At 49.0% G+C, this 17,305-nt stretch overlaps 1 protein-coding gene and 1 pseudogene across 3 annotated transcripts; both read left to right on the top strand.

Annotated features, from left to right (window-relative positions):
- Positions 1–250: 250 nt before the first annotated feature.
- Positions 251–4,485, top strand: LOC102909924 (cytochrome P450 2D3-like; annotated as a pseudogene). Its single transcript, XR_006066379.2, has 9 exons — positions 251–537; positions 1,296–1,467; positions 1,726–1,878; positions 1,957–2,117; positions 2,761–2,937; positions 3,099–3,240; positions 3,461–3,648; positions 4,002–4,143; positions 4,244–4,485. The product of XR_006066379.2 is annotated as a cytochrome P450 2D3-like (transcript).
- Positions 4,486–10,396: 5,911 nt separating this feature from the next.
- Positions 10,397–16,481, top strand: LOC102913403 (cytochrome P450 2D1-like). 2 transcript variants are annotated; one of them, XM_076556419.1, is made up of 10 exons: positions 10,397–10,499; positions 12,220–12,468; positions 13,354–13,525; positions 13,795–13,947; positions 14,026–14,186; positions 14,746–14,922; positions 15,071–15,212; positions 15,411–15,598; positions 15,969–16,110; positions 16,211–16,481. In XM_076556419.1, exons 2-10 carry the CDS (start codon positions 12,280–12,282, stop codon positions 16,420–16,422), a joined length of 1,536 nt encoding a protein of 511 aa, XP_076412534.1. In that variant the 5' UTR covers positions 10,397–10,499; positions 12,220–12,279; the 3' UTR covers positions 16,423–16,481. The 2 variants fall into 2 exon arrangements, with proteins under 2 accessions (XP_076412534.1, XP_006980278.1); XM_006980216.4 differs by lacking the exon at positions 10,397–10,499 and having other exon boundaries at positions 12,167–12,468.
- The last annotated feature ends 824 nt before the right edge of the window (positions 16,482–17,305 follow it).

Below are 17,305 nucleotides of genomic sequence, written 5' to 3'. Positions count from 1 at the left end.
TGTCCTCAATCTCTCAAAGCTTTGCATGCGGGGCAGACCAAATCTTCTACTACATGTCATCATGGTGCATCTTGAAGCAGGGATCCACTGGTGAGCATCTGCCCATCATGCTCAGACCAGCAGAACTGCTATGTTCAGCTCTTGGGAGGCACTAAACATCTCCGGCCACTCCTTACACTTGGCTGGACAAATCTTGTCACAGAAACTTGTGACAGAGGACAAAAGGGCACCATTGGCTGTCCCTTATAAGGTGGCAGGTTCCAAGCTGTTGGGACTTCCTAATTCCAGGAGGCTGCTGTGAGTGTTGGACATTGTTTTCCCAGAAGCCTGGGCAGCAGTGGGGCCGCCATGGAGCTGCTGACTGGGTATGGCCTGGGGTCTGTGGCCATATTCACAGTCCTCTTCATATTACTGGTGGATCTGATGCACCGGCGCCAGCGCTGGACTTCTCGCTACCCACCAGGCCCTGTGCCCTTGCCTGTGCTGGGCAACCTGCTGCAGGTGGACTTCAACGACATGCCATACAGCTTGTACAAGGTGAGGGAGGCCAGGGGAGACAGTAACTGAGGTTTTGTGTCTGCGCCACCACATCCTGGGGATGGAGCCACAGGTTAGATTTGGTGCTGGGCCCCCATATGAGACAGGTTTAACAGCTCCCTGGTTGCAGGCACTGCCAGGTCTGAGGACACTCGGAACTCTCTGGGGTTAAAGGTTTGGGGACAAAGTCCAGGAAGTGAGTGAGGTAGGGCATGACAGCAGAGTTCAGATCTGGTTAGCGGGGGCAGAAGTTATGAAGACTCCACGTCCTTTATGATGCTGTCACAGATGAGGTTTTAGTGTGGTACAAGATTGCGGGTCTAGTTCAGCATGTCTGTCAGGAGACCAAGTGGAGAGAGAAGGCCTGTGGCGGCTTGAATCTCTTCCTGTGTGGGCTCTGGCGTCACTCCCCATCTCAAGGAACCAGTTACTTCACAGGTCAAGAGATGCTGATGGGCAACAGGACACTTTTCTGGCTCTGGCAAGGGCACAGCTGGGTGACCTAATCTACTAAGTAAGTCCTTTGCTCAACTTAAAAGGTGAGATGTCCCAGCCACAGGGCAACAGATCTCAGGCTGGGGTTGGAGCTCAGTAGAAGAGCAATGCCCAACATATGTGAAAGACTAAGGTGGGGGAGAAGGAAGAAGAGAGACAGACAGACAGACAGACAGACAGACTACACCAATGTTTATGCAGTGAGCCTGGTTCTGGATCTTCTGGGACTGCCACTTCCTAAGTGCTCTGTCCCTCTCCTCCAGCTTCAACAACGCTATGGTGACGTGTTCAGCCTGCAGATGGCCTGGAGGCCAATGGTCGTGATCAATGGACTGAAGGCGGTTCGGGAAGTGCTGGTGAACTGTGGAGAGGATACTGCTGACCGACCCCCAGTGCCCATCGTTCAACACATGGGCTATGGGCCCAAAGCTAAAGGCAAAGTGCTTTGTGGGGGCTGAGACAGGATCAGAGCCAGACCTGGGGGACAGTGAGCAGAGGAAGGACCTGACACAGGGGGTAATGCAGTGAAGCAGTTCAAAGGCCTCTGAAATCCACCACGGAGTCAACTTAACATGCTGGAGTGGGCTGGGCATGGTTGGGGGTGAGGGTGCGAGGTTATGGGTGATAAAGATCCCAGAGAAGCAAAGGAAAAAACAGCCAGGCATCCTTGGTTACACAAACATGTGTCTACAGGTGTGGTCCTTGCACCTTATGGGCCCGAGTGGCAAGAGCAGCGAAGATTCTCTGTGTCCACCATGCGCAACCTTGGCCTGGGCAAGAAATCCCTGGAGCAGTGAGTGACAGATGAGGCTGGCCACCTCTGTGACGCCCTCGCTGAAAAAGCTGGTGGGTGATGGATGAGGGATGCAGATGGGAACAGAAGACATGAGCTGTACAGTGACTCACTTGCTTCTCCACTCCCAGGACAGCCGCTCAATCCCAGCCACCTCCTGAACAAAGCTGTGTGCAATGTGATCATGTCCCTCATTTATGCCCAGTGCTTTGAGTATGGAGACCCACAGTTCACCGAGCTGCTAAAAATGTTGGAAGAAAACATGGGAGAGAACACTGGCTTGTTTCCTGAGGTAGGAGGATCAGGGCAGCCCGCAGAGCAAGATCTATGCTGTCCATCTTCCCTGAGGAAGCTGTGTGCCAAGGCCATGGGAGAGGCCTTCTGGGAGTCCACTGCAGGAGGAAAGGCCTGGACCTTGACAAACCTCTGATGATGGGGAGTGCAGGGAGTGGATAAGGTCAGAGTTTCTAGAAGGGAGAGAACCTGTGCCCTCTGTCTACATGGAAACCACACAAGCCTGTGGTGTCCAGGGTAAACTATTCATTCTGTTCACCCTGGGCTGTAAGAGCCTAAAGGCTGGAACAGAGGAGGAGGCAGGTGATGGGTGGGGACAAACAGGCCCTGTGTCCATTGTGGAAGAGGCTGGAATCTGAGACTGGATGAGATCAACATTGAGCCGAAGTGTCCAGGTCAAGAGATGGTCAGTGGGTAAAGGAGCTCACCAAACAAGTATAGTACTTGAGTTCGAATCCTGGAAGCCACAGAGTAAGGGGAGAACTGACTGGAGGTGTTCCCCTGACCTCAACATCATTGTCATGGCAACAGTACTTCTCACATCATGCATATACAACCAAACATTGAAATAATGATAACTATATTAGACATCCTTGTTATTAACACATAGATTAAAAAGCAGCTTTCCTTGGCTGTCACAGGTTCTGAACACATTCCCAATTCTCTTGCGCATCCCTGGGCTGGTTGACAAAGTCTTTGCTGGGCAAAAGACTTTCATGGCCATGGTGGATAACTTGGTGAATGAGCACAGGAGGACCCGGGACCCTGCCCAGCCACCCCGAGACCTGACTGATGCCTTCCTGGCAGAGGTGGAGAAGGTGAGAGTATATGAGATGTGGTGTCCGGTGCAAGGTGAGGTCCAAGAGGGTGAACCTGTGAATAACCCAGTGACCCCAAGTGTGGCCTCCTAGAGATAATGGGAAGATATTGTGGGGCTTTTCTCTCTCTACTCTGAGTCCACCATCTCTGTCTGTCCCAGGCCAAGGGGAACCCTGAGAGCAGCTTCAATGATGCAAATCTACGTTTGGTCGTCTCTGACCTGTTTGGTGCTGGGATGGTGACCTCTTCCATCACACTGGCGTGGGCCCTGCTGCTCATGATCCTGCACCCAGATATACAGCGTGAGTCTTGCTGGGGCTGGGAAGAAAGAAGAGGGAGGGGAAAGGCACACTCCTTAAGCCTTCTTGGGACAATTGACGTTCCCAGCACTGACTTGACCCAGACTCCAGCAAGGGTGATGGTCATCTTTCTCCCATGGACCCAGCCCTTAACACAGAAGTAGTAGAGGGTTAAGGGGCATCATCCTGGGACTCCTTACCTGGGGGAATGCTGTTTCTGTAGGCCGAGTCCACCAGGAGATCGATGAAGTCATAGGACAGGGGCGGAGTCCAGAGATGGCAGACCAGGCCTCCATGCCCTACACCAATGCTGTCATTCATGAGGTCCAGCGATTTGCAGACATTGTCCCAATGAATTTGCCACACATGACCTCTCATGACATTGAATTACAGGACTTCCTCATCCCCAAGGTATGCATGGCCCTTGTACCGTACCATGGCCACTAGCAAACAAGGGCAGGAAAGACCAAGACCACCACATCCTGGATTTCCACATGGAGATGGGACCAACCTGGGTGTGAGCCATTGAGCAGGATTTTTCAGGGAAGTGGGATGTCCAATTGAATAAGCCACAGGGGATTTTAGGAAGCACTGCACACAGGGACAGATCTTGGTTTGGGACACCTTCTATCAGTAGTGACGGGTCTAAGATGTCCTGGGAAACAGGTCCAGTGTGTGCAGGAAGAGGTTGTGCATGTGAATTGATGACCAGGGTCATGTCAGCCATATCCAAGTCCATGTTCACACCATCTGCCTCCTGCCAGGGAACGACCCTCATCCCCAACCTGTCCTCCGTGCTGAAGGATGAGACTGTCTGGGAGAAGCCCCTCCAGTTCCATCCTGAACACTTCCTGGATGCCCAGGGCCGCTTTGTGAAGCATGAGGCCTTCATGCCATTCTCAGCAGGTCCTGGGGGGTGCCTGGCTCCCTGTCTCTTCCCAGGGGGCCTTGGAGGGTGGAGCATCCATCAGGCCCCAGACTGACTGAGTCCCTCTCCCACCCACAGGCCGCAGAGTATGCCTGGGGGAGCCTCTGGCCCTCATGGAGCTCTTCCTCTTCTTCACCTGCCTCCTGCAGCGCTTTAGCTTCTTGGTGCCTGATGGACAGCCCCGGCCCAGCGACCGTGGGGTCTTTATGTTGCTGTCATCCCCCTCCCCCTATGAGCTTTGTGCAGTCACTCGCTAACAGGACACAGATTCTAGTCCCACACCTAGCTCACTCTGATCTTCCCACAATAAACCAGTTTTGTGGGTACCATTTGCTTTCTCATCTGGTTCTCAGAGAACTGTCCACCATCACCCCTCACCCTGCACCTGAGCCTTCCTAAAGGACACCTTGAATGCTAGGAGAAAGGGTTGAGCTCAATCTAGTGCAAAGGCACAGCCTGCAGATTCAGCAGCTGGGACCCTGACACAGAGAATGGCAAGTTTGGGGCTAGCCTGGGCTATAAAGCAGGGTTTTAGGACTGCCAGAGTCCATACTGAGGATCACTGTTTCACAAACAAAGAACCAGGGAGGAAGAAAAGAAGAAACTGAATGGGAAGAAGGGAAAGCCGGGGAGCAGGATGGGAGGAAAGAGAGGAAGGAAGGAGAGTGCTGGTACTCAGAGTATCCGCTGACCCTTGTCACCAGAAAGACACAGCAGCAGTGACTGAGGTGGTGACAAACTGCAGGCAGGGGGCAGGACTCCATGGGCCCCAGGGGCAGGTGTCATGAGCCTGACAGGACCCACACTGCTCCTGTCTGGTGACAGGGATGCAGGAGTTCCCCGAGACCCTGAAGTGCATCAGCGCCTAGAAAGGTTCCTAGAGCTGGGAAGGCTGCGGTCCCCACAGAGGTGACTGCAGAGAGGACAGGGAAGAAAAGCAGCAGCAGGGAAAGGGACAGCAGAGCTCAGGGGGTTGGGCACACCCCCAGCTGTCTGTCACATGTGTCAGGTGACAGGACTGCCCAGGATCCATTTGTCCTCCTCCAGTGGAGTCCAAAGGACAGTGATCAAGTCTGTTGACAAGTCTGTGTGCAGAGAATTGTGACCTGGGAGCACCCCTGAACCCTGATTACCAGGGACTGAGTTCAAGCTTGCTCTTGTAGACATGGCACACCTGAGCAGCTGACATGAATATCAAGACCCCAGTCCCCCTCGAAGTCACACTGATCCTGACAGGACACATTTGTTCACATGGCTGAGGAGACACAGATGGAGGATGAAAGGGGGCAAACAGGGCTAACAGGCAGGTGTTCACCAGAGCATCCAGGTCATCTCCCAAGAGCTGGTGACAGACCAGGGACTTTACAACACACAGCGTGTGACATACCTCACCTGCTTGGTCCACTTACTTCTCTGGGATTCACGTAGCCTGAAGCAGGAAAATCAGGCCTGAGTTGGTCCATGCCACACTGCACATCTGTACCCAGTCAGCACCAATGCTTCTCTTCCATGGTGTCATACATGACACACAGAAGAGAGCAGGAGAGTTGAAGAGAGGCAGATGTGGGACAACTGACATCCAGTTAACCATCAGGTCTCAGAAGTTACCCTGGGAGGGTCCTGGGGCAAACCAGCAGGAAGCCACCAGCCTGAGCCAATCAGTGACCAGAGCACAGTTGTCTCTGTCCCCAACTCCTGACAGTGATTCATACTGCTGTCCTGTCTCCCATTCAGGGCTCCATTCAGGCCATGTTGGAGCTAGAGAAAGACCCTTGTCTGTGCCCCAACCTAGGGTGGCATCCTAACTGGGTTGGGCAGAGCCAAGAATCATGGACTGGAACAGGTAGCAGACTTGGGGCCTTCAGGCCAGCTACAAGCATGGAGTCCCCAAAGGCCCCAGGGACAATGACAGCAGAGAAGGAGGTGGCAGGTGTCCCTGCAGGCCAGAAGAGGGCACCAGATCTCATTACAAGTGCTTGTGAGCCACCATGTGGTTGCTGGGAATTGAACTCAGGACCTCTGGAAGAGCAGTCGGTGCTCTTAACCACTGAGCCATCTCTCCAGCCCTTTTTACTTACTTACTTACTTACTTACTTACTTACTTACTTACTTATTCATTCATTCATTCATTCATTCATTCATTCATTCATTTTTAGGTGGCTGAAGAGATGGCTCAGTGGTTAAGAGCACTGACTGCTCTTACAGAGATCCTGAGTTCAATTCCCAGCAACCACATGGTGGCTCACAAACACTTGTAATGAGATTTGGTGCCCTCTTCTGGCCTGCAGGGACAAGAAATGTCCTACTTGTTCCTTCTACAATCAAAAGCCATTACCAGCAGATGTAACCCAAAGGGCACTCAGCGGAATGAAATCTGGCAGATGGATGTGTTTCACTTTGCAGAATTTGGAAAATTGAAATATGTACACCACACCACTGATACTTATTCAGGATTTCAATGGGCAACTGCTTTGAGTTCTGAAAAAGCTGATTCTGTAATCACTCATTTGCTAGAAGTTATGGCCATCATGGGTATACCTGCACAAATCAAAATTGACAATGCTCCACCATATATCTCTGTTAAAATGAAACGGTTTTTTCTCATTATAATATAAAGCATATTACAGGCATACCACATAATCCTACAGGTCAAGCAGTTTTAGAAAGATCAAACAGAACTCTAAAGGATATGCTAAATAAACAGAAAGGGGTAACAAAAACCCCCAGAAATAGACTGCATAATGCTCTATTAACTTTGAATTTTCTTTCTTTTTTTTTTTTTTTTTTTTTTTTTTTTTTTTTTTTTTTGGTTTTTCGAGACAGGGTTTCTCTGTGTAGCTTTGCGCCTTTCCTGGGACTCACTTGGTAGCCCAGGCTGGCCTCGAACTCACAGAGATCCGCCTGGCTCTGCCTCCCGAGTGCTGGGATTAAAGGCGTGCGCCACCACCGCCCGGCTAACTTTGAATTTTCTTAATGCCAATGAGAAAGGAAGAACAGCTGCAGAGAGACATTGGATAATAGAAAAAACTACAGAATTAAATCAGCCTATATACTTTAAGGATGTGCTGACCTCAGAATGGAAACCAGGGTATGTGTTACATTGGTTTTGCTTTTGTTTCTACAGGAGAAGATAAGCTGTGGGTACCATCAAAATTGATAAAGGTTCGATTTGAACAAGAGAAACCTCTTAATTAGAGGAGGTGATAGTTCATCAACCAGCATGAACATCCAATTTAAACTAACTTGTATCAATGACGCATGCCTCTTCATTTAATCAGATAATAACTTGCCAAAAAGGAACATCCCCAAAATTAGTCTTGGGGAAAGGTTTTTGTTTTTGTCTTTTAGGAGAATGAAGGTTAAGGAATCTGAAGAACACAGGACAAAGGAGACAACTGAAGAAAAGGGACAAATCATCTATCCCAGGAAACAGAATGAAATGGCGCATGGGTATATCATCTAAAATTTTTTTATAAGTCTTCCTAAATGTTTGTTTCTGCTCTTCTCTAAAGAAATTTAACACTATTGGTCTTCTAATAGTCCCAGCTCAATTAAAATTTAAAGCTGACTTTGGAGTTGGAGAATGGCTCTCTCCTTCTTTAAACTCAAGCATGTTGTTAAAAGGAAAATGCAAACTCCCTGTATCATGCCAGAATAAAAGAGCCATCTTCTGCTATGGGACAGAAGAAAAGCCAAATTAATTAAGGGACTATTCTATTACTAATCTCAACCCTTTGATTCTATTCTGATTCTTTAAACTTTTCTTAAAGTATAAATTTTATATCAAAATTTACAAGATTAATATATATAGACTTATAGATATATACATTTTAAAATTTGTTAAGATATGAATGGTCATATAGAGTACAAACTAATTCTAGAAAAAAAGCTTCAATTAGCTGCATATATATGTCTTTGTGTTCGAGTCTCTTATCAGTTTTCTGCAGGAAATCACGGCCAGGCCTAACATCCACTGAAGTCTCCAGGAAGAAGATGGGGCCCCACAACAACAACAATTCCACATGGACAATAATAATATCACTAAGCTGACAAACATCATCTACAGATCAGCTTTGAACTACAAAGTGGCTCAGAGCAATTTTGAGATGACTGGCTGAGATGATCCAGTCTCAAAGACTACTTGAATAAGGTCTTGAGATAAACCCTGAACTTTGTCATTATACACAGACTGGATAATAATGAAGGATATAGTTACTTTCCTAGAATTTGACAATTAACCTAAAATTTTTCTTTCAGGATAAAGATAATTTCTCCCATACCCAGCAGGAAGCAATTTTAAGAATACGACACCCACATTCCCAAAGAGGTGGTGTGGGGCAGGTGGTTTTTTTGGTCTTTTTAATGGGTCTTGGGTCTGGGATAATTTTCATCGATTAGGGGGGTTGGTTACAAGTTGTTTTCAAGGGTTAGGAAAAAGGCTAAGCAAAGGAGATTAGATTTAAGGTTCTTGTTTTTTAAAAAAAAAAAAGAAAGAAAAGAAAAGAAGAAAAAGACAATTACTAGTTTTAAATACTTTACATTGGATTGGATTGTTTTATATTGTATACAAATTATGTATATTGAAATTTATATTGTTAGAAAATGCTATATGTATATTTCTAATTGTACTTACACCGTTCATTTAACAATGTAATGCAATTTTCTGATCCTTGAATGTTATTATTACCAACTATTAGGATATAAAGAAATGGAAGTTAGTAGTTAGACATTACAATAGAATTTGTAGTCATATTAGATATGTTTTAAAAATTGAGCAGATATATTTTAGATAGACAGGTCATCTTCAAACCCTTCAGAGATCTACAGAATATGGCATTTAAAATGTTTTAATAACTTAGAAAATTTTTCTTTTTTGTTATGACTATGAGACATGTCGGCTCCTGGCAGTACCAATCTACTTCAGAGAAAATATGGGCATTGAAGAAACTGCATATGGAGTTAACTTTCATTGTGGCAAAAGTTAGCCACTGGACAACAAAGTATCCTCGAATCAACAGGACAAAATGGACAGACAGGACACGAAACAAAGGACTATTGATTGTTACCAAAACAAGTGTGGTTATGGCTTTATCAAAAGGCATCTTCTGAGGCCAGGACAATATGGCACCATCTCTGAAGTGGCCTTCGCAATCCGGAAAAGGTACAGTGCCCTTTGCTTCGAAGGCAGCTGAACAGGCAGTGGGCTGATGGCTTCTAATGTGCAATGGAACAGCAGCTGAAACAGTTATTCTTGAAGAGTAACAAAGCTCATGTCTCTCAATAGTAGATTGGCATTTAATAGAGGGATGTGGAGAAGAATGGGATGCTGAGATGAAGCCATATGTACACAGCCAAGAAGAATGGACAGCTGAATTCAAAAACCGTCAACAATTTCCAGAATTTAAAATCCTGAATCATGACATGACACTAGTGGAATTCAGGTGTTTCTGGTACATGGACTGCTCTCACCCAATGTGAGGTTGAACTGTTGACCTTGTGTACATCCTACTTCACAAATGAGTCTGTCAGATACGCTAAGCCTATAGGCTGAAGATGATGCCCCAACACTGTGGAGAAACCTCAGGTGACTGTCCAGGCAGCTGGCTGTTTCTGTCAACTCACAAATGTTTGGAAGTTGCTTGCATGCACTTCCTGTTTTTATTTTTGTTAGCTAATATTATTTCCTTCTTGGGTCTCTGAGGGAGTTGAAGGTTAGTTAGTTATAGTTGAAGGTCAGTTAGTTATAGTTGAAGATTAATTAGGATAGAAAGTGAATTAGATACATTTTGGACTTACCAAAATAGGATAGATAATGAAATTATTTTCTCTGACTTGTCAAATACAAATGGACTAGACATTGTTTAGGTATTTATTACTTGTATATATTGTATATAGTTATTGTACTTTTGTGTATAGTTTTTCTTTTGTTAGTTATAACCTTTTGCTTTTTTTTCTTTTTATTAAAATAGAAAACGGGAAATATGGTGGTATTTTATTTGTACTGAAATGTGATTTTAATTGTATGTTAATAAATAAAGTTGCCCAGGGGTCAGAGCTATTAGAGCCATAGCAAGAGCATGGCGGTGGTGGTGCATGCCTTGCCAATCCCAGCACTTGGTAGGCAGAACTAGGTAAGTCTCTGTGTGTTCAGGGATACAGCCAGCATTGGAGACATATGCCTTTAAGACCTGGAGGGCTGTACTTACAGGCAGTGACGAGGCAGTCACATGTTTGGGTTTACAACCAATGAGAAGGCAGAACACAAAGACTATCAAGACAAACACACAGGACGTAGGTTTTTTTTCGGAGAGGTAGGACCACCGCAGGAGGAAGGGTAAGCTCTGAGCTCTGACCTCTTGGCTTTCTCTTTTACACTGGTTCTGTGTTTCTTATTTAATAAGGTGGGTTATCTACAGGCAGGGGCAGCAGAGGAGGAGGGGACCCAGGGTCTGGTCCTTGCTGAGGTGCTGCATATTGTGGACTCCATCTCCTCTCACTCAGCTCCTGCCTCCCTCTGCCACACTGGAGGGGGCAGCAGAGAGCGCCCGCCTGGATTCCACTGGGACTTCTGAGCCTTTGGTCTTCAGAGGTCTGGATCCCCAACAAGGACAGGGACTGCACTCACACTGACCCTAGTGAGTGATGAGCTGACATGTGCAGTGTGACCAGCAGTGCCCAGGACACAGATGAATGTGTTGGAAGGCTCAGGAGTCATGTTTCCATTTTCCTCAAGGCCACCATCCTAACCACAGCCTCAGGCATGAGGAGGACACAGCCTCCATATCCCATGTGGAAGATGTTAGGGGAAAAATTGACCTGACAAGAAACAAAGGATGAATAACGGAAAGAGTCCACCATAGGACAAGAACCTGACCCATCCTATGGCCTCCAGGGACTGTCTGACAGTTGTTGATAGTTTCTCAGATCCAGTGTAACAACCGCCCTTTTCTGAATATGGCCTTCCTGATCAATTTTGTAACCTCCAAGCTGTCACAAGACTCCATGGCTGTAGCCACCTTCCTCTTACTGCCTCTCACTCATCACAAAACCCACCAGTGGCACTCCCTGTTACAGCCAGCTGGTATTCTGCCAACAAAGTAATCCTGAGCCTCCAGGGTGGTCTTACCCCAGTGTACTGGGTGGTTTGGGGTGTCAACGTGACACTAGCTTGAGTCATCAGAAGAAGAAGCCTCAGCTCAGGAAACGCATCAGTGAGATCCAGCATTTTCTCTATTAGTGATCAGTGGGGGAGGGTCCAGCCCATGGTGTGTGTGGTATCATCCTGGGCTGCTGATCCTGGGTTCTATAAGAAGGTAGGCGGTGGTGGTGCACACCTTTAATCCCAGCACTTGGGAGGGAGAGCCAGGCGGCTCTCTGTGAGTTCGAGGCCAGCCTGGGCTACAAGTGAGTTCCAGGAAAGGCATAAAGCTACACAGAGAAACCCTGTCTTGAAATGCCAAAAAAAAGAATGTGGACTATGCAAGCCATGGAAAGCAAGCCAGTAAGCAGCTCCCCTCCATGGCCTCTGAATCAGCTCTTGCCCCCGGGATCCTGTCCTGCTTGAGTCTCTGTCCTTGGGTGATGAACAGCAATATTGAAGTGTAAAGCCAAAACAACCCTTTCCTCCCCAACTTGCTTTTTAGTCATGGTGTTTTGTCGCAGCAATAGAAACCCTAACTAAGACACCCAGTATGTGGCAATGTTCACAAATCCCTCAAAACTTGGCCTGCATGGCACGTCAGCTGTCTGGCTACTTCATAACAGGCCTCCACGGAGTTGCCTGTCCTTCTCTCTGTGCCCAGCCTGGCATGACCACTACACACAGTACATGAGGAGGAGCTCTTTCCACTTGAAGATGCAGCTCCCCTGGACAGCATCTGGGAAGGAGAGAGCCTTGGGGCTGCCCTGCCTGGCCTGCTCTACTTCCTGTTCTACATTCTCGGGCTGAATGATAAACACAGCAAGTTGGCTCACAGCAGAGGGCAAAGGGCAGCCTGGGCTCCTATGTAAGGGACAGGGTGCCCAGACTACAGTCAGAGTCTTACTGATTCCAGGTGGCTTCAGTAAGGACCCCAAGGCTTTCCCAAAGAAGCCAGAAACTCAGTGAGGCCACCATGGAGCTGCTGGCTGGGAATGGACTGTGGTCTGTGGCCATATTCACAGCCATCTTCCTGTTCCTGGTGGATCTGATGCACCGGCGCCAGCGCTGGACTGCCCGCTACCCACCAGGCCCTACGCCAATGCCAGTGCTTGGCAACCTGCTGCAGGTGGACTTCCAGAACATGCCATACAGCTTGTACAAGGTGAGGGAGATGGTCATCGTGGGCAGCGGAGAGCACGGTCATCTTAGCAGCATGTGGTGGTGCTGCAGCCACAGGCTGGACAGAAAGCTGGTCCTTTAGGAGGAAGGGCTAAGAGACTTCCTGGGAGAGGGGGAGGAGGCTTCAGGGCCCAAGGACACTGTGGGCTTTTGGAGCACAAGGTTGTAGAAAAGCAAAGAACAAGAGGTGGGGCAGGATGTAGCAGCAGGTTTGGGATTACATTGGACAGGGCAGAACTAAGTCACAAAAGCCCCAAGTCTGCAAGGCTCTGGGTTCGATCCTCAGCTCAAAAAAAAAAAAAGCCCTCAGTCCCTCTGACCTCATCAGTGGGTGGGATCTTAGGGGTGGATGACACCAGGATCTAGGGTACTGTGTTAGTGGGGAGGGGGGTTGGGTCTGCTTGAATCTCTTGCTGCCGTGTGGTTTGGGTCTCAAGGAACCTGCATTTCCTCACATACTAGTGGGATGCTAAGGGGCCCGTGGACACTTCCCTGGCTCTTGGTCACAGCTGGGTGACCAAATCTATTATGGGTCCTTTGATGAACTTAAAGGATGAGATGCCTCAGCCACAAGACACCAGAGCTCATGTTGAGGATGTTGATCAGTGGTAGAGCATTTGCCCAGCATTTGCCCAGGACCAATGTTCAATAAAAAGTAACACACATACATACACAGAGATAGAGATGGGGGAGCAGAGAGGGAGATGGAGAGAGAGAGAGAGAGAGAGAGAGAGAGAGAGAGAGAGAGAGAGAGAGAGAGAGAGAGAGGAGAGAGAGAGAGAAACTACACCCATGTTTATGAGGTGAGCCTGGTTCTAGGATCTTCTGGGGACCCCCACTTCCCAAGGTCTCTGTCCCTCTCCTCCAGTTTCGACAACGTTATGGTGACGTGTTCAGCCTGCAGATGGCCTGGAAGCCCATGGTCGTGATCAATGGACTGAAGGCGGTTCGGGAAGTGCTGGTGAACTGTGGAGAGGACACCTCTGACCGCCCTCCAGTGCCCTTCTTTCAACACATGGGTTTGAAACCCAAATCCCAAGGTAAAGGGCTGTGTGGGTGCAGAATTGGCACTGGGGATATGGCAATGAGTAGAGGAAGCATGGGACATGAATGGGGGTGGTAATGTGGTCAAGCAATTCAACAAAAAGCCACTGAAATCCAGGGTGGAAACTACCCAGCAGGCATGAGCTGGATTGAGGTAGCAACGTTTTGAGAGACTCATGGGTAGAAATCTAGTCGAAAAGAGGAATGATGAGAGCAGAAGACAGCAGAGCCAGGTGTCCTTGGTTACACACACATGTGTCTACAGGTGTGGTCCTTGCACCTTATGGGCCCGAGTGGCGAGAGCAGCGAAGATTCTCCGTGTCCACCCTGCGCAACTTTGGCCTGGGCAAGAAATCCCTGGAGCAGTGGGTGACAGATGAGGCTGGCCACCTCTGTGACACCTTTGCCGACCAGGCTGGTGGGTGATGGGCGAGGGGTGCAGATGGGCACAGAAGACGTGAGCAGTACTGTGACTCACTTGCTTCTCCACTCCCAGGGCGGCCCTTCAATCCCAGAACCATGCTGGACAAAGCTACGTGCAATGTGATCTCGTCTCTCATTTTTGCCCGTCGCTTTGAGTATGAAGACCCTTACCTCATCAGGATGCTGAAACTGCTGGAAGAAGCTTTGACAGACGTCTCTGGCTTCTTTCCTGAGGTAGGAGGCTCAGGGCAGCCTGAGAGCTACTTCTATGCTGTCCATGGTCACAGAGGAAACTGTGCCAAGGCCATGGGGGAGGCCTTGTGCGAGTCCACTGCAGGAGGAAGGGCCTGGAGCTTGACAAACGTCAGAGAACAGGAGGGGAGAAGTGGCTGAAAGTCAGGGTTTCTAGAAAGGGAATCTGGAAGCCTGTGGCTTCCAGAGTAGACTATTCCTTCTGTTCACCCTGGGCTGCAAGAGTCCAAAGGCAAGAACTGAGGAGGAGGCAGGTGATGGGTGGGGACAAACAGGCTCTGGGTCCATTGTGCAGGAGGCTGTGATCTGAGATGGGTCCAAGAGGCCAGCTAAGTGGTTAGTGGGTAAGGAGATTGCCAAACAAATCTGGAGACCTGAGTTTGATACCCAAGAACCATGTAGGGTAGAGACGATGGACCTGGCACATCGCACTGTGACATACACACACTATGGCACAGGATTCATACACGATAATGAATAATGAGTAGTTAACTTTTAAAAGCAGAAGCACTGACTGAGACTTCCTCTGTGGCTGTCACAGGTTCTTAACACATTTCCAGTGCTCCTACGCATACCATGGCTGGCTGACAAGGCCTTAAAAAGTAATAGGAACTTCATGACCATGGTGGATAACCTGTTGACTGAGCACAGGAGGACTTGGGACCCCGCCCAGCCACCCCGAGACCTGACCGATGCCTTCCTGGCAGAGGTGGAGAAGGTGAGGGCAGCTGTTGGGATGGGGCTGTGGGCTGTGGGCTGCCATCCTGTGTATCACCAAGTGCCTCAACCCCTGGGCTGCCTGGGGACAATGGGAGGCCATTGCAGAGTCCTCTCCCCCACTGACCCACTTTTCCTGTCTGTCCCAGGCCAAGGGGAACCCTGAGAGCTCCTTCAATGATGAGAACCTGCGCATGGTGGTGGCTGACCTGTTCACTGCAGGGATGGTGACTACCTCGACCACACTGTACTGGGCCCTGCTGTTCATGATCCTGTACCCAGATGTGCAGAGTGAGCCTGGCTGGGACTGGGAGGGAGGAGAGACAGGCAGACTCCACACGCTTGTGGGTCCCAGCACAGACTTAAGCCAGACGCCAGCAACACTCATGGACGTCTTGCTCACATGGACTCAGCCCTTCACATGGTTGTGGGAGAGGAGAAAGGGAAGTCCCTTGGGAATGCTTCACTGAGGGGGTGCTCTCCCTCCAGGCCGCGTGCAACAGGAGATCGATGAAGTCATAGGACAGGCCAGGAGCCCAGAGATGGCAGACCAGGCCCGCATGCCCTTCACCAATGCTGTCATTCATGAGGTGCAGCGCTTTGGGGACATCGCCCCGTTGAATTTGCCACGCATCACATCCCGTGACATTGAAGTCCAGGGCTTCCTCATCCCCAAGGTAGGCACGGGCCCTCATACTATTACATCATGACACTAGTGTACAAGGTCAGGAAAGAACAAGACCAGCATAGCCTAGATGTCCACCGTGCTTACAGGACCTACCTGAGTGCAGCCATTGAGAGTCCTCAGGAAAGAGAAATGGCCAGTGAAAATGACCACAAGGGGTTTTAGGAAGCACTGCACACAGGGACAGATCTGGCTTGGTTACCCATAGAGACCAGCAAACAGGGCCCTCCAAGGGGATGAGAGGCTTTAGGGCTGAGGTTACATGAAAGGATCAAGTGTGTGAGGGAGAGACTGTGCATGTGATCATGGTAATGAGGGTCTTGGTATCCAAGTCCATGTTCACACCATGTGCCTCCTGCCAGGGAACGACCCTCATCACCAACCTGTCCTCCGTGCTGAAGGATGAGACTGTCTGGGAGAAGCCACTCCAGTTCCATCCTGAACACTTCCTGGATGCCCAGGGCCGCTTTGTGAAGCATGAGGCCTTCATGCCATTCTCAGCAGGTCCTGGGGGGTGCCTGGCTCCCTGTCTCTTCCCAGGGGGCCTTGGAGGGTGGAGCATCCATCAGGCCCCAGACTGACTGAGTCCCTCTCCCACCCACAGGCCGCAGAGTATGCCTGGGGGAGCCTCTGGCCCGCATGGAGCTCTTCCTCTTCTTCACCTGCCTCCTGCAGCGCTTTAGCTTCTCGGTGCCTGATGGACAGCCCCGGCCCAGCGACCATGGGGTCTTTGGGGTGCCAGTTGCTCCCTCCCCCTACCAGCTCTGTGCTGTGATTAGTGCCAGCAGGCACACGAATTCTAGTCCTGCTCTGTAAGTAAGGCTGATCCATGCGCAATAAACCAGTCTTGTGCCTGTCACTGTCTCCTACTCCAACCTCTGTTGTAGAATATTATTTTAAGGTGTGTTACTGTTGTTCATGTTGCATTTGTTTAACTCTGTGAAGCTGTGTTACTGTGCCTGTCTAAAACACCTGATGGTTTAATAAAGAACTGAACATCCAATCGCAAGGCAGGAGAAAGGATAGGTGGGGCTGGCAGGCAGAGAGAATACATAGAAGGAGAAATCTGGGGGAGAGAGAGGGGGAAAAAAAGTAGCCAGAGAAGGAGGAGGACTTCAGGGGCCAGCCACGCAGCTACACAGCAAGCCATGGAGTAAAAGTAAGATTACAGAAGTAAGAAAGGAAAAAGACCAGAGACAAAAGATAAATGGGATAATTTAAGGTTAAGGAAAGCTGGCAAGTAACAAGCCAAGCTAAGGCCGGGTATTTATAATTAAGAATAAGCCTCCGGGGTGATTTATTTGGGAGTTGGGTGGCACCCCCCCCCCCAAAAAAAAGACCAAAGAGCAAAATCAAACAACAAGTCTCAATCCCTGTCTTTGCTGGATCCTCAGACAACAGTCTCCAGACAACTTTTACCACCTGCCTCATCCCTCCCCAAAGAATAGCTAATGCTGTGAGAAAAGGGTGTGCCAAGCCTAGACGTTGGCACAGGCCTGCGGTTTCAGTACTTGGAAGCCTCAAGCAGGAGGATTACATGTTTCTAATTTCAACTTCTTTATTTCATCTTACCTGATGGCTCTCCTGAAACTGGTATCCACATGAATCTCATTTCTTTTTTTTTTTTTGGTTTTTTCGAGACAGGGTTTCTCTGTGTAGCTTTGCGCCTTTCCTGGAACTCGCTTTGGAGACCAGGCTG

Source organism: Peromyscus maniculatus, chromosome 20, assembly GCF_049852395.1.
Source record: "Peromyscus maniculatus bairdii isolate BWxNUB_F1_BW_parent chromosome 20, HU_Pman_BW_mat_3.1, whole genome shotgun sequence".
NCBI lineage: Eukaryota > Metazoa > Chordata > Mammalia > Rodentia > Cricetidae > Peromyscus > Peromyscus maniculatus.
This window is presented reverse-complemented; position numbering and strand designations above follow the sequence as displayed.

Excerpts from the sequence above, each read along its gene's own strand:
- LOC102913403 (XM_076556419.1), top strand. The coding sequence starts at position 12,280 with ATGGAGCTGCTGGCTGGGAATGGACTGTGGTCTGTGGCCATATTCACA. Across the intron at positions 15,213-15,410 it reads CCTGTACCCAGATGTGCAGA|GCCGCGTGCAACAGGAGATC; the intron begins GTGAGCCTGGCT and ends CTCTCCCTCCAG. Across the intron at positions 16,111-16,210 it reads CTTCATGCCATTCTCAGCAG|GCCGCAGAGTATGCCTGGGG; the intron begins GTCCTGGGGGGT and ends TCCCACCCACAG.